Here is a 14,630-nt window from a genome sequence, read left to right on the forward strand (position 1 = left end):
GCCAAAACATAAGAGACTCTTAAAAACTGAGAACAAACTGAGGGTTGATGGGGGGTGGGAGGAAGGGGAGGGTGGGTGATGGGTATTGAGGAGGGCACCTGTTGGGATGAACACTGGGTGTTGTATGGAAACCAATTTGACAATAAATTTCATATTAAAAAAAATTTAAAACATTTTTAATGAAAAAAAAAAGTCTTAGGTAAAATAAAAAAGAAAGGCTTAGGTAATGAAGAAGAAGCCCCAGGTTGGCCATTAGGATGACATCAGTGAGCTCGGCACTGGGGTTTCAGGACTGGTGGGGCAGGAACCAGACCGAGGTGAGAATCGGGTTGCTGCTCAAAGAAGCAAGTGTTGGTTTGGCAGCGGTAGGGAGGAGCGGGGACGGGAGTGTGAGCGTCTGCACAGGTGGACAGGTGACCCTGAGGAAGGCCAGTGGGGATGCGCAGACTCTGTGGAGCATTGCTATGAGGAAGTTGAGAAAGAGGATGTCTGGTGGCCCTGGCTGTCTTTGTCAAGTAGCAGGTGAGGCCACCTGCTGGAGCGAGACAGGTAGAGCTGGTGGATGGAGTGAGAGGAGCCTGAACTGCCATTTTCCACCATCCTGTGAAGACATCTGCTTCATGGTTCTGTTCCACGGCCTGCTCCAAAGAGTTTCCCTCACAGGCTGATATAAGTATTTTAAAGTTTATTTAATTTGAGAGAGAGAGAGAGAGAGAGAGAGAGAGAGCGCACAAGACGAGGAGGGGCAGATTGAGAGGGAGAGAGAATCCCAAGCAGGCTTTGTGCTCCCAGCTGCGGAGCCGATGCAGGGCTCAAACCCACAAACCATGACCTGAGCCGAAACCAAGAGTCAGACCAAGACTGAGCCATCCAGGTGCCTCCTGAAGTAAGTATTTTAAATAAAAGATAACACGTTTTAAAATGTCTTTGTGTTTTCAATGTTTCTTTAGCATCCAGTGAGAAGGAGAACGCTCAGCCCTTTGTGGTCGTGCCTAAGGAATTCCCGGTGTACCTGTGGCAGCCGTTCCTCAGACACGGCTACTTCTGCTTCCACGAGGCCGCCGAGCAGAAGAAGTTCAGTGCTCTCCTGAGTGACTGCATCAGACATCTCAATCACGGTATGACATGGCTGTCCTCACATCCACAGCTGGGCTGCTTTTTCTCAGGGGGCCTACTCAGTCGCCTGTTAGAATGATTCCTAGAAAGAGCCACCATTGTGCTGGCCCCTGAAAGGAGGGGAAGTCAAGTGAAAGCAGGAGTTTGGAGCCCAGGAGCGCCTCCACTTTGCTGGTTCTTGAGTCAGGTCTGGGAAGCCTCCATGAAACAGAATGCAGGGCACGTGTGAGCCGTATTTATCCATATAATTTTGTGCACAATCCATCCTCTTCCTTTTTCTTGATGTTTCTTGCTGAAATGACAGCAAGGATGTGCCAGCTGTCCGTGGCAAATTTAGTCCTTATGACATTTCTTGTTTTTTCTCTCCTTTGTATCTGAATAACTTGCTCAAAACTTTATGGTACACCAAATCACTTGGAGAACTTATTGACCACGGATTTTTGGGCCCCACCCTCAGATATTCTAATTCACTGGATCTATAGTGGAGCCCCGATTTTGCTTTTCTAACAAACTGCCGAGCGACGCTGATGCTGCTGGTCGTGGGCCACACCTGGAGTAATGTTGGCTTCACTTTGCTCTAGGTATGGATTTAATCAGTATCACGTCTATAATGGGAAAAAGACTTTTCATTGCGCTATGGGATGTTTTTGATGAATTGATGTGAATGCGGGGTTTTCTGGACTCCACGAAGTCTTCATTTACAGATAATTAATCTTTTTGTTCTTTGGCCGCTGGAAAGGCAGTTAGTCAAGTATCACCGAGGATGTACCCTGTGTCAGCCTTCATAGGTATTAAGAACAGAGTCATGAACCGTGCAGAGTTCCTCTCTCTGGGTCTATATTCAAACACAGAAGAAGGACCACAGGAGCACAAATTAACAAGATAACTTGATAATGTGTTGCAGAGTAACGGGGTGTTACTACACAGTGAAGAATGGAGTTCAGGACTTGAGGCTTGTCAGAGGAGGTCTTTTTGAGCGGGTGACTTTTGAATTGAGTCACCTTATCCATCAGTGCCTTTATTTCCTAATAAGGCTAATGTCATTGTATATTTTCTTTAGAGTTCTGAGGTTTCCCTGAGAATGTCACTCCTCAAGAGCAAAAGTCACTAGCGATGTTTGTTGGTCTGTTCTTGATTCTAGCTCGTGTATTGGTAGGAAGCTATGGGAAAAAATAATGTCACTCTATTTTGCTATAGCAACTCTGAGTAACAATGGTCACAATATTGGCTCATAACTGGTTAGGGACTTTATAAAAACGATACCCTTATTAATATCTTGCCTTGTGGTTTTGATGTTTTAGAGACAAATAATTGCCTAGCAATGCCCATTCCATCTAGCTCATTTTTCAACACACTCACACCTCTGTGTGCAGGGCCTTGGTCTAGTATGAACATGCCGTTGGCACTAACCATGCGAACCATGCAGTTTCACGCAGCAGAGAATGTTCTCTGCCTCGCCAGATGGGACTTGCTTCATTCCCCCTTCCATGTACATAATAGGAAATTCCCTGGGGAATTTTTGGATGTGATGTAGCCTGCATTCAGATTCCACTTATGGAAGATTTCAGTCAATTCAAAACCTAACTTTGCTCTCCAGTGTTATCAAAGGCACTAAGATAACAAGGTCTAGTCACTTGCTCTCATTTTATGTCACAGTCCTCTGTCCATAAACAACTTTCCCTCACTGAGGCTCTATGCAGACTTGCTGTGATGTGGCAGAAATTCCTGTAGCCACAGGCAGGACCAGAGACCATCAGAACATTGTAAGGAACAGTCTTTGACTGCCATGGGCCAGTGAGCTCCTGGGTCTTTCCCTCCTCACTTGTCTTTCTGTGTTTTTGACCGCACAATGTACCACCCGTCTTTACTGACTCACTTTTGTTGTTTCCACCTCTACCTGTTATTCACTGTGTGATCTTGAGTAAACCCGTAAGAGGTTCACGAACAGTGAACCATTCTTTTTTTCCATAATTACCAGAAGAGTCCAGAAATAGATGTAAAATTAGGGCCATGACGGGGGCCTGAAACCCTAAGGGGACGGCGTGATTTCCACTCTCAGGCAAATAGAGTAGGGCTGTCAGCCTGCTGTCTCTGCTCCACTGGCTGTCAGGCCACAATATGCCGCTGTTGAGAACTAGGTCTGAGATATTCAGGCAGCTGGTGCTGGGCCATCATTGACTTTGTCCACTCACAAGTCTTCAGGGATCTTTTTTTCTTTTCCTTTCCTTTTTTAAAAAAGTTTATTTATTTTGAGGGGGCAGGTGGCAGAGACAGGGAGAAAGAGAGAATCCCAAGCAGGCACTGTTAGCATGGAGCCCGACGTGGGGCTCAAACTCCCAAACCGTGAGATCATGACCTGAGCTGAAATCAAGAGTGGGACACTCAACTGATTGAGCCACCCAGGTGCCCCTCTTTTTCCTTTTTCATTTTTATTGAAATGTAAATTGACATAACATGGTATTAGTCCAATACCATTAGTCCATTATGATATATGTATGTATATATATCATACAACGATCACCATGATAAGTTTAGTTAATACCCATCACCTCACGGAATTACAGTTTTTTTTCTCATGATGAGAACGTTCAAGATCTACTCTCTTAGTGACTTTCAAATATATACTACAGTATTGTTAACTATAGTTACTACACTGTACATTACATCCCAGAATTTATTTATTTTATAACTTGAAGTTTATACCTTTGATTGATCACCATCACCCCTTTCCCTGCCTCCTACCTCCTGTCTCCGGCAGCCACCAATCTAATGCCTGTTCCTATGACTTGGTTTTGTTTTGTTTTTAGATTCCAAATGTAAGTGAGATCATATAGTATTTGTCTTTCTCTGTCTAACATATTTCACTAAGCATAATACCCTCAGGGAATCTTTGAAGAAAGATCATTTCATTGCCTTTGTGGTAAGTTCCACCAAAGATGTCTGCCACTGGGGATTCCTAGGATACCTCCCTTGGTGCTCAAATACCACCACAACCCAGCCCACTTGCCCCAGGAATTCTGGGTTCAAACTGGTCCAGGTATCCTCGTCCATTCATTCTGAATCCAGAACCACTTCTCCTACTACTCCTTATGGGGTGGGTGTGTTTCCTATTTAATCTCAACAAAGGGCCTGATTTGTCTTGACAGATTCAATCTCGACACCTGGTTCTTGGACAATAAAGCTATGTCTTAGAGTAGGTTGGGGCAGGCAGAGGGCTCTCTGCTCCTTCTTCCTTCAAGAGAGGGAGCTGCTTCTGGGCTCCTCAAATATTATTTACACTCCCAAGGTACATAAAGGTAGGTGTGTGTGTGTGTGTGTGTGTGTGTGTGTGTGTGTGTGTTGTTTTGTTTTGTTTTGTTTTGTTTTGTTTTTGGCACCTCTTCACTGAGCAGGCATAAAAACATTCCACAAGATTATTCTTTAGCAGAACATCCCACTCCAACACACTGGCCTAAGTATCAAGCCCATTGCATAATATGTGCCCAGAGCAACTTCTGTCCTCTGTCCTTTTGGAATCACACTGCAATCCCTTGTCCCCAGTGAGGGAAGGTCAGGGTACTAAATGTCCACTTCCATAAAATGAGACTTACATAAAGGCAAGGTATTCTAACACAGCCCTGTCCTATTCTTTAGAACTTTAGTTTGAAAAATCTGGTCATTGTAGTTATAGGGTTAGAGTTAAAAACTCTTTTAACAAATACAGAGTTGTACATATGCAACATGGAATAATGATCATTATCAATGCAAGCCTGTCTTTTCAGCTCAGGATAATGATTCCTTGGCATAGGAATTTGCAGGAAGGAGAAAAGGTGTTTCTGGTGGGAGGAATAGTATGCGTGGGGGGTCAGGAAGAGAGTCAGAGCATGGATCATTAGAGAAAGTGAAAGAATTTTGTGTGGCTGGTGCTTAGAGAGGAGAGAGGATCCAAGTGGGGATGGGAAGATGGGCAGGATCCAGGATATAAAGGGCTTTGCAATGGATATTAAGGGATTTGCACTTTATTCTAACAGCTAAAGGAAACTTTTAAAGGGTTTCAAGCAGATAAGTGACTCAGTCATATATTCATTTTAGAAAGGTCACACTGGCTGCTGTGTGGGCAGAGGATGGGAGAGTAGCAGGCTGGGATGCCAGGAGACCACTTAGGAAGCTTTGGCCGGCAACGGATGGGGGTAGCCTGTGCCAGAGAGCTGATAATGGAGATAGTGAGAGGTGGCTGGATAAGAGAGATATCCAGGAAGCAAAATGGACAGAACTTGAGGCTAGATGGTGTGGAGAGTGAGGCAGTAGGAGGAGTCCCAGCTGCTGCCATTCTCTGAGACGGCAGCCTTGCCTAAGGAGCAGGTTCCAAGGGAAGGAGGTAATGTAGTCAGTGTTGTAGATGCTGAGTTGGAAAAGTCCATGAACATCCAGGTGAGGAAGTCTCATAGACAGACACGTGGACAGGGCTGGAGACAGGAGGACAATCTGGGGAAATCAGCAGTCTTTGTGCCATCATTGAAGCTGTGGCTGGCTTTGTAGGAAGGCTGTGGTTTGCCAGCCCCTCAAAGGGAGACCAGCTTTTTTTTCTATGTATCCCCATTGCCAGCAATTGTCCAAGGGTCTGGTGTCCGGTAAAGGCTCTGTAAATATCTCAATCCTTCATCCTTTGGTAGTTACAAATACGCTCACGTGTGAAAAAGCATGGAGCATGTATGTTGGTGCAGCTTAAAAATGTTTGTATGTAAAATCTGTAAACATTAAGTGAAATGGGTTGGTGCTTTTATTCACTCACTACGTGGATCTGTGATTTTACTATTGAGCCTGTAGGCAGCAAGCTCATCAGGAATATAAAACCTTTGTGAAATTCAGTGGCTCAGTTAGGGTCTCTGACTCACCCTCTTCATACAGATACATACTTAATTGCCAGTGTCTGTTCTATATTTTATTTCAAGTTCACTGCTACCAACCTGCTTTGGGACTCATATATAAAAAACATTCCCAGAGGCTTATGGTTGATCTTATTTTTTCCAATTACTGCCACTTCCTTCTATAGGTAACAGTCAGATAAATCACCTGTAAGCACACTTTTTGATTAAAATCCTTCAGTGGGCACGGCCATTGTCACAAAGATGAAACATTTCATTCCAAGGCGGCTGGCTGGGCCTGATTTACTGTATTCACGGGCACAAGCCACCTCTCTCCCAATCTTGCTGCCTTACTCCTCCCGCCTTCTTTGAATCGGAGTGTTACTTGGATACCTTTGGCTTTGCATATACCTCAAATACCTATGCCTCCTTTCTCCCTATTCCTTACTCCTTTGAGAACCAGCTTCAGTCCGACCCCTGCCATGAAGACCCCAAGGTTAACTTCTCTAGCACCTGTTATCTGCCCCCCTGATTGGAAACTGTCTATAGTTTGCCTCACATTGTTCATTTTCACATCTCCTTGTCCTATTTCTCTTCCTCTATTTCAAGTCCCTCAAGGGAAATCGTGTGTCACCCTTGTATCCCCATGCAGTGCTCAGGCAAGTATCTTGTGTTTCATAAAATGGCTCAAGGACATGAATGAATTAATAACTTACTGCTAAAATAAAGCTGACTTCAGAATTGAAGTGCGATTTTAGAGATGATAATTGTAAATGTGGCTTGGCCTATTTCAAAACCACACTGGCATGAGTGACTGAAGGAATTTGTCAACACAAAGCCTAAAGGGTTTGAGGAACAAAAGAGTCCGATGTTAGAAGGCCACCGTCGCTGGATGAATGGTGATTCTGGAAAGGAGGGGGACCCCTGGCAAAGTTTTCTTCGACGGTACTGTGCTAGCTTGAAGGACAGCCAGGACTGCTACTCACCAGACACTGTTGTCTTCATCATCTTGAACACTAAGAAAGAGGGGAGAGTGAACTATCTGGGAAGCAGGAGGGCACATGGGTTGAAAAGTTAGTATAAAAGAAGAGCCCAGAGGATTTGGGGAAGAAGAGCAGAATCATGTAATGATGCCCTGCAAACCTCTGTTTCAAATTAGACTGTTCAATCACTTATGACAATTGTGACATCCCAGGGTGCCTGTAATGGAGTGAGTCAGGCTGAATGTGAAGCTGTCACGGTGATTAAACTTTGGAATTGGTTGCTGTCAGGATTGACTGCTTTGAGCTCTTATCCCAGAAATCCCACGTCAAATCAAACGCCTCTATTAGATTTGGTTTTGACACTTGCACATTTTCAGTGTTCAGTAAATGTTGCTGAATTAAACTGAATTTTAAAACAGAAAAGGATCTTATGATTCAAGTAAATAGAGCAAACCCTTTCTGGTGTGTTTATTTGAACATGACGTTTCATGCTCTCCAGTACTCACCAGTGGATCTCGGATCTGTTTTCACTAACGTCTCCTTGGAGCAGTGTCTCCTCAGCCTATTATCACCTGTGAAGCAAGTTCATTACTTGAGGGACTAAGTGTCTGATGTGGGCATCAACCAGTTTTAACTGAAACTGTACAATGCATTTTATGTTGTTATATATGAAAACATACTTAGGAATTTGTGGCACATACTTATATTTACAGACACACCTATCTCTGTGTCAGAAAATTCTAACTATGCGTGGGATCTTCTGGACACTTTATTAGAGATGAATGTTTGGGCATACATAAATATAAGTACAATTTTAATAAACATCTCTTTGCATGCTTTTACTTATAAAAAGTATTCTGCAGTGTACTTTTGTTGCAATGCATAAAAACCTATATACACCATAAAAGAAAATGCTTGCTAAATTACTGTTTAATAAGTAACTCGATATCAGTTTCCAGTTTTCATAGGACTGACCCAAGGAAATTCTTCCCAAAGATTCTCCCTGCTTGGAGATGACCTTCTCTCCTTGGTTTTAGTCTGTGCTCTTTGCCTCACACAGTGAATGCTGTACAAATTACAAATATTTCTCTGTCCCTTTGTGAATATGCCATTTTCTCTAAAGGAGTTATCACTTCCCCCTTTCTGACCCTTGCTTATTGTTTATACAAAGCTGACTTTGGAAGAGACCTTAGTGGTCACCTATTCTAACCCACCAGAATTCATTTATGATAAGGCTCAAATAGTGCGTCACTTGCCCAAGGACACAGCTGGTTAGTGGTAGAGGACTAGTTGTTCTGACACCTAGTCCTTGACATCTATTGTCTTTTCAGCATTACTTTTTAGAAGACTCCTTCATCTCTTGGTCCTTTAAAACACAAAACTATTAAATCAGACTACCTTTATGATACATTTGCATGACCCAAACATGGGTTATGTCTGGTTTCTTGATAAGTAGTTCTATCTGAATTTAACTCGGTATATTGTGCACCTGCTAAACATAACTGTATCTTTCAGTTTAGATATGCTCTGAAGATAAAATATTTGGTAATGTAGCTTGTTTACTGGTTAAATTTTGTGTATGATAAAACTATATATGGTTTTATATAATTTAAATAAAAGCTGGTTTGTAAAGGAAGATTATGCTGCTTGTGAGGACATGGGTTGGAATAGTCTAAAAATAATACACCTAAAATAAGCCAGACAGAGAAAGACAAATGCCGCATGGTGTCACTTATATGTGGAATCTAAAAAAAAAAAAAAAAAAAAGTCAAACTCACAGAAACAGAGTAGAAAAGTTGTTGCCAGAACTGCAGGGTAGGGGAAATAGGGAGAGGTTGGTAAAAGGGTACAAACTTTCAGCTATAAGATGAATAAGGTCTGAGTATCTAATGTAAAACATGATGACTATAGTTGATAGTGTTTTGTATAATTGAAATTTGCTAAAAAAGTAGAATTTTAAATGTTCTAACCACCCCCCCCCCAAAGATAAATACACAAAGTGATAGATGTATTAATTAACTAGATAGGGGGAATCTTTCCACTACTACACACACACACACACACACACACACACACACACGCATATATGTATATATATATACATATATATATACACACACATACATATATATATATATATATATATATATGTAGTATATACGTAGTTACCAAGATGTACCTATTAGATATCTTATAATTTTATATGTCAGTTTTGCACCTGAATAAAACTAAAGTAAAAAGCCAAAATGATAGATCTAAATGTGTTTCATTCATATTATTTATACTTATGGATACACTTAAATTACTCAAATCTCTCAAAAACAGTCTAAGAATTGATACTGAAAGAATAGGTCTCCATCAGAGACTAGAATCACGAGAAGTGTTTTCTCTCAGCCATTTAGCATTTATCACCACCAGTACCTATGTATATAGTCTTCCGTTTATCTGTTGTCTGAAGCTACATTGCCATGGAACTACTGTTGAACACGTCTTTTGGCCTGTCCAGCAAATGTTATCACCTCAGTGAAACCACTGATTCTTGCTCTTCACCTCCCCTTCCTACTTCTTTTTTTTTTAAGTTTATTTATTTATTTGAGAGAGACAGAGACAGTGCAAGTAGGGGAGGGGCAGAGAGAGAGCAAGAGAGGGAGAATCCCAAGCAGGGTCTGCACTGTCAGCGCAGAGCCTGATGCAGGGCTTGAACCCATGAAGCCATGAGATCATGACGTGAGCAGAAACCAAGAGCCAGGCTCTCAACCCACTGTGCCACCTAGGCGCCCTCCCCACTTCCTACTTCTAATGAACCAAGTGGTTATTTTGGTATGAAGATCTAAAGGTTGTGTTATGATGGTAGCTAAGGGTGACAAATTGGAGCACATATAAACAAGCAGAGAGTTGAAATTAATTCAAGTGAAGTTATTTGTCTGTGTTATTTGGACTGGGTACATTCCAAAATTACTGGACAGTTTTTGATGTTATTATGACTGATTTTGGCAAAGCTTGACTAACTTTCAAGGGTTTTTGTGTTTGTTTTTTTAACTTGTGGGTGGAATATGGTAAGATGGAAATGATATAGCAAATGAGATGGCTGTTTTAATACGTGGCTGTGTAATCAACATTATAAAAGAACTCCATTTGGCATATGTTCGTAGGTTTCTTTTTATTTATTTATTTTTATTTTTAAATTTTATTTATTTATTTATTTATTTTTATTTATTTATTTTAATTTATTTATTTATTTATTTATTTATTTATTTATTTATTTATTTTTGAGAGAGAGAGAGAGACAAAGCATGAGCAGGGGAGGGGCAGAGAGAGACAGAGACACAGAATCCGAAACAGGCTCCAGGCTCCGAGCTGTCAGCACAGAGCCCAACACGGGGCTTGACCTCACAGACCACAAGATCATGACCTGAGCCAATGTGGATACTTAACTGACTAAGCCACCCAGGCGCCCCCTATATTTCTTTTTAAAATCAACATGCAGGAGGGCTTGGAGAAAAGTCTCACCTATTGTCATGGGATGGGGAGCCACTGTCCTTCCCATACTGTGGACGAATTTGGAGCTTGTAAGATGGAAGAGAACCATGTTGAGGCTGTTGTTCATTCTATTAGTTGTTTGGAGTTGTTTTGGTTTTTTTAAAATTTTTTTTAATGTTTATTTATTTTTGACAGAGAGAGACAGAGCATGAGCAGGGGACGGGCAGAGAGATAGGGAGACACAGAATCTGAAGCAGGCTCCAGTCTCTGAGCTGTCAGCCTGATGTGGGGCTTGAACTCACAGACCACGAGATCATGACCTGAGCCAAAGTTGGACACTCAACCGACTGAGCCCCTGGAGCTTTTTTCTTTTTTTTTAAATTAAACATTGACTAGCTATAAAAGAATGCTTATGAAGTATGCAAAAGGTTTAAAGAACATTACTGTCACCTCTGTTATTTCTCATGTGCCCCCCCTTATCCTATTACCTTCTTTTCCCTTTGAGAGAGCACCATCCCAGATTTTGTATTTTGCTTTTCTTCATAGCTTTATTATATATATTTAATCATTCTGCATGTTTTTAGACTTTATCTTGTGGAATTTTATTACACACCTTCTTTCATGACTTCCTTTTTTTCAATATTTTACTCCATTGATTCACTCGTGTTATTGCTTACGGCTGTATTTCATTGATTTGCGTGGCAAAATATTTTCCATTGTATTAATGTACCATAATTTCTAGTATCCATTTTACTCTTGATAAGCATTTGGGTTGTTTCCATTTTTTGTTACTAACAGTGCTGCTATGAACACTTTCTGTTTGTTGCTGGTTTATAGAAATATAATTTTGAATTGATTTGCTAATATCTCAGGGGGTGTTCACATCAGTGTTGAGTGTATTTGGCCTGCAATTTTGCAATGACACTTTGCCATCAAGGTTATTCTCCTTTTTTAAAATAAAGCGTATTTGTTGATTTATTTTGAGGGAGAGAGAGAGCATGTGCACAGTGGGAAGAGGCAGAGAGGGAGGGAAAGAGAGAATCTCAAGCAGGCTCTGTGCTATCAGCATGGAGCTCCACGTGAGACTTGATTTCACAAATTGGGAGATCACGACCTGAGGCGAAATCAAGAGTTGGATACTTAACCAATTGAGTCACCCAGGCACCCCATGTAGTTACTCCTTTTCTATTTCTAATATTGTTGATCTGTATCTCCTCACCTTTTTTCTTGGTCAGTCTTACTAGAAATTTGTCAATTTTGTCAACTTTTTTTTTAAAAAGAAACAATTTGGATTTTGCAGACAATGGCATATTTGTTTTCTATTAGGTGAATTTCTGATATTATCTTTCTAATTGCCTTTTTTTCTATTTCCTTGGGCTTTCTTTTGCTTGTTGTTCCCCATCCCTACCCCCCTCATCTCTTCAGGTAGATACTTAGCTCATTGTGAGGGTCTTAAAATGCTTGAAAATTCTTTGACACCTTTTCCTTGAGAAAGACGAAACCTAATTTTCCCTCTCTTGAATGTGGGCCAGACTTAGTGACTCACAAATAGAGGTGAGGTGTAGTAGTATGTTGAGTAGTAGCAGAAGTAGTATGTTGAGTTCTGAGAATAGGTCACAAAAAGAATAGCTTCTGCCTGGCTTTCTCTCTTTTGGGTCACTTGCTTGGGAAGAGCTGGCCACATCTAGTGAGAACACACAGCAGTGCTCTGTGGAGGGCCACGTGGAGAAAACTGAGGCCTCTTGCCAACAGCCAGCCTCAACATGGTGGCATGTGAGTAAAATTTCCTTGGAAGTGGATGCTTCTGTTGTAGTCAAGCCTTCAGATGATTGTAGCTTTGGCCAACAATGTGACTGCAACCTCATGAAACACCTCAAGCCACCACCCAGAGAGTTCCTGACCCACAAAAACTATGAGAAAGGATGAATATGTACCACTATTGAAAGTCGTTAGCTTTTGGAGTAATTTGTTTGTATAGCAATTGAAAAACTAATATAGTCACTAATCATCATCCTTTCTTCTGCTCTAATATAAGTATAAATGCTTTAAGCTTCCCTTTACGTATTGTTTTAGCTTAATCTACAAGTTTGGATGTGAAATGATATTTCATTATCATTTTTTTTTTAACGTTACTTGAGAGAGAGAGACAGAGTGCAAGCTGGGGAGGGGCAGAGAGAGAGGGAGACACAGAATCTGAAGCAGGCTCCAGGCTCTGAGCTGTCAGCACAGAGCCCGATGTGGGCCTTGAACCCACAAACCGTGAGATCATGACCTGAGCTGAAGTCAGACACTCAACCGAGCCACCCAGGCACCCCTCATTATCATTTTCGCAGTATTTTTCATTTTTCACCGTCAGATTTAAATATTTTCTGATTTCCGTTATTTTTTCTTTAACCTCTGAGTCACTTAGAATTATGTTCCTTAATTTCCAACTATATATTGTGCATTTATTTTTTTTAAGCTTATTTATTTTTGAGAGTGAGAGAGAGCACACATGTGAGCAAGGAAGGGGCAGAGAGAGAGGGAGAGAGAGAATCCCAAGCAGGTTCTGTGCTTTCAGTGCAGAGCCTGATGCAGAGCTCAGTCTCACAAGCTGTGAGATCATGACCTGAAATCAAGAGTCGGACACTTAAATCGACTGAGTCACCCAGGCACCCCTTATTATCGGTTTCTGGCTTAATTGTGCTGCAGACAAAAAATATGGTCTGTCTGATATTCTTTAAAATTGGTTGCATCTTGTTTTATGGCCTGTATGTGTGTGGTGTTCTGGGGGAGGGGGCCCACAGCCTAAAAAGCTCCATGGGTACTTCTATACATTTTACAGTTGTATAGTTGTATGTGTCTGTTAGCTTTAGTGTATCTTTGTGTCATTCCAGTCCTTTTTTTTTTTTTTAATGATTGTTTTCTACTATGCTAAATTTATTAGTTACTAAAGAGGGGTTTGTTAAAATCTGCCACTTGAAAGTGGCCATGAATGGTAGATTTTTTTCCACTTCTATTCATTGTTGGATTATATTTTGTTACATATTTTGTAACATATACATGTTACTAGATGGATACTTATTTAAAATTTGTTTTAGCTTCCTGTGAATTGAATTATTTACCATTATGAAATGACCCATTTTATCTCCGTTAATCCTATTTGTTTTCAAGTCTATGTTGTTTGATATTAATATAGCAACACTGGTTTTATTTTTTTCATGGCTTACACAAATATCCATTTAATAAAAACATGATAGTTTCTTAAATGGAGCATTTAGTTTGCTTATATCTACTATAATTACTTATACTTTTGTGTTTTCCATATATCTCACTTTTTCTGTTTTCTTTTCTCTACATTCTTCCCTTCTTCTAGATTAGTATTGCACAATAAAAATGTGTATATTCTATTTGTTTTGTTAGCCTGCATAACTTAACGTCTCAAAAATTAATCAACATCCTCAACTTTCTCTCAAAATAATACAAGTAACTTAGAACACTAACTCCTGCAACATCCTCCCCCAACCCCCGCCCCGGCCGCAGAGTTTATAGGCTATTGTTGACTTGAATTTTAATTATCTTTTATTTTGACTTTCCAATATATTATTATTGCTGTTTCATACAGTTTTAATCTTTTTATTTTAACTTTCCAATATATTATTATTGCTGTTTCATACAGTTTTAATGCTTACCACATTTTTACACTATCTATGCTCACAATTTCTTCTTGCCTCTTAGACCTTCTATCTGGAAGCATTTTCTTTCTTCCTCACCTATATCCTGTAGAACTTCCTTTAGTTTGGGTTCATTCTTTCTTAGTTTTTGTTTATCAGAAAATGTCTTTACCTCCTCTTTGCTCAGAAAAGATATTTCACCACATGTGAAATCCTGGGGTGGTAGTTATTTTTCTGTCACCACATTGAATATTTTACTCCACTATCTTCTGGCTTCCGTCATTGAAGGTAAGAGATTTGTTGTTCTTTTGAAAGTAGTTTGATGTATTTCTCACTTAAAGAAATACATTTTCGGGGCGCCTGGGTGGCGCAGTCGGTTAAGCGTCCGACTTCGGCTCAGGTCACGATCTCGCGGTCCGTGAGTTCGAGCCCCGCGTCAGGCTCTGGGCTGATGGCTCAGAGCCTGGAGCCTGTTTCCGATTCTGCGTCTCCCTCTCTCTCTGCCCCTCCCCCGTTCATGCTCTGTCTGTCTCTGTCCCAAAAATAAATAAAAA

The 14,630-nt window shown here is 40.8% G+C and overlaps 1 protein-coding gene across 1 annotated transcript in view; it reads left to right on the top strand.

The window, feature by feature from the left end:
• NIBAN1 (niban apoptosis regulator 1) overlaps positions 1-14,630 on the top strand; it is a 149,023-nt gene that overhangs the window by 74,706 nt on the left and 59,687 nt on the right. Inside the window, exon 5 of the mRNA XM_049634091.1 lies at positions 951-1,118. Within this exon, the coding sequence (XP_049490048.1) occupies positions 951-1,118 (168 nt within the window). The remainder of the gene's footprint in view (positions 1-950; positions 1,119-14,630) is intronic.

The sequence above is a fragment of the Panthera uncia genome, chromosome F1, assembly GCF_023721935.1.
Source record: "Panthera uncia isolate 11264 chromosome F1, Puncia_PCG_1.0, whole genome shotgun sequence".
Classification (NCBI taxonomy): Eukaryota; Metazoa; Chordata; class Mammalia; order Carnivora; family Felidae; genus Panthera; species Panthera uncia.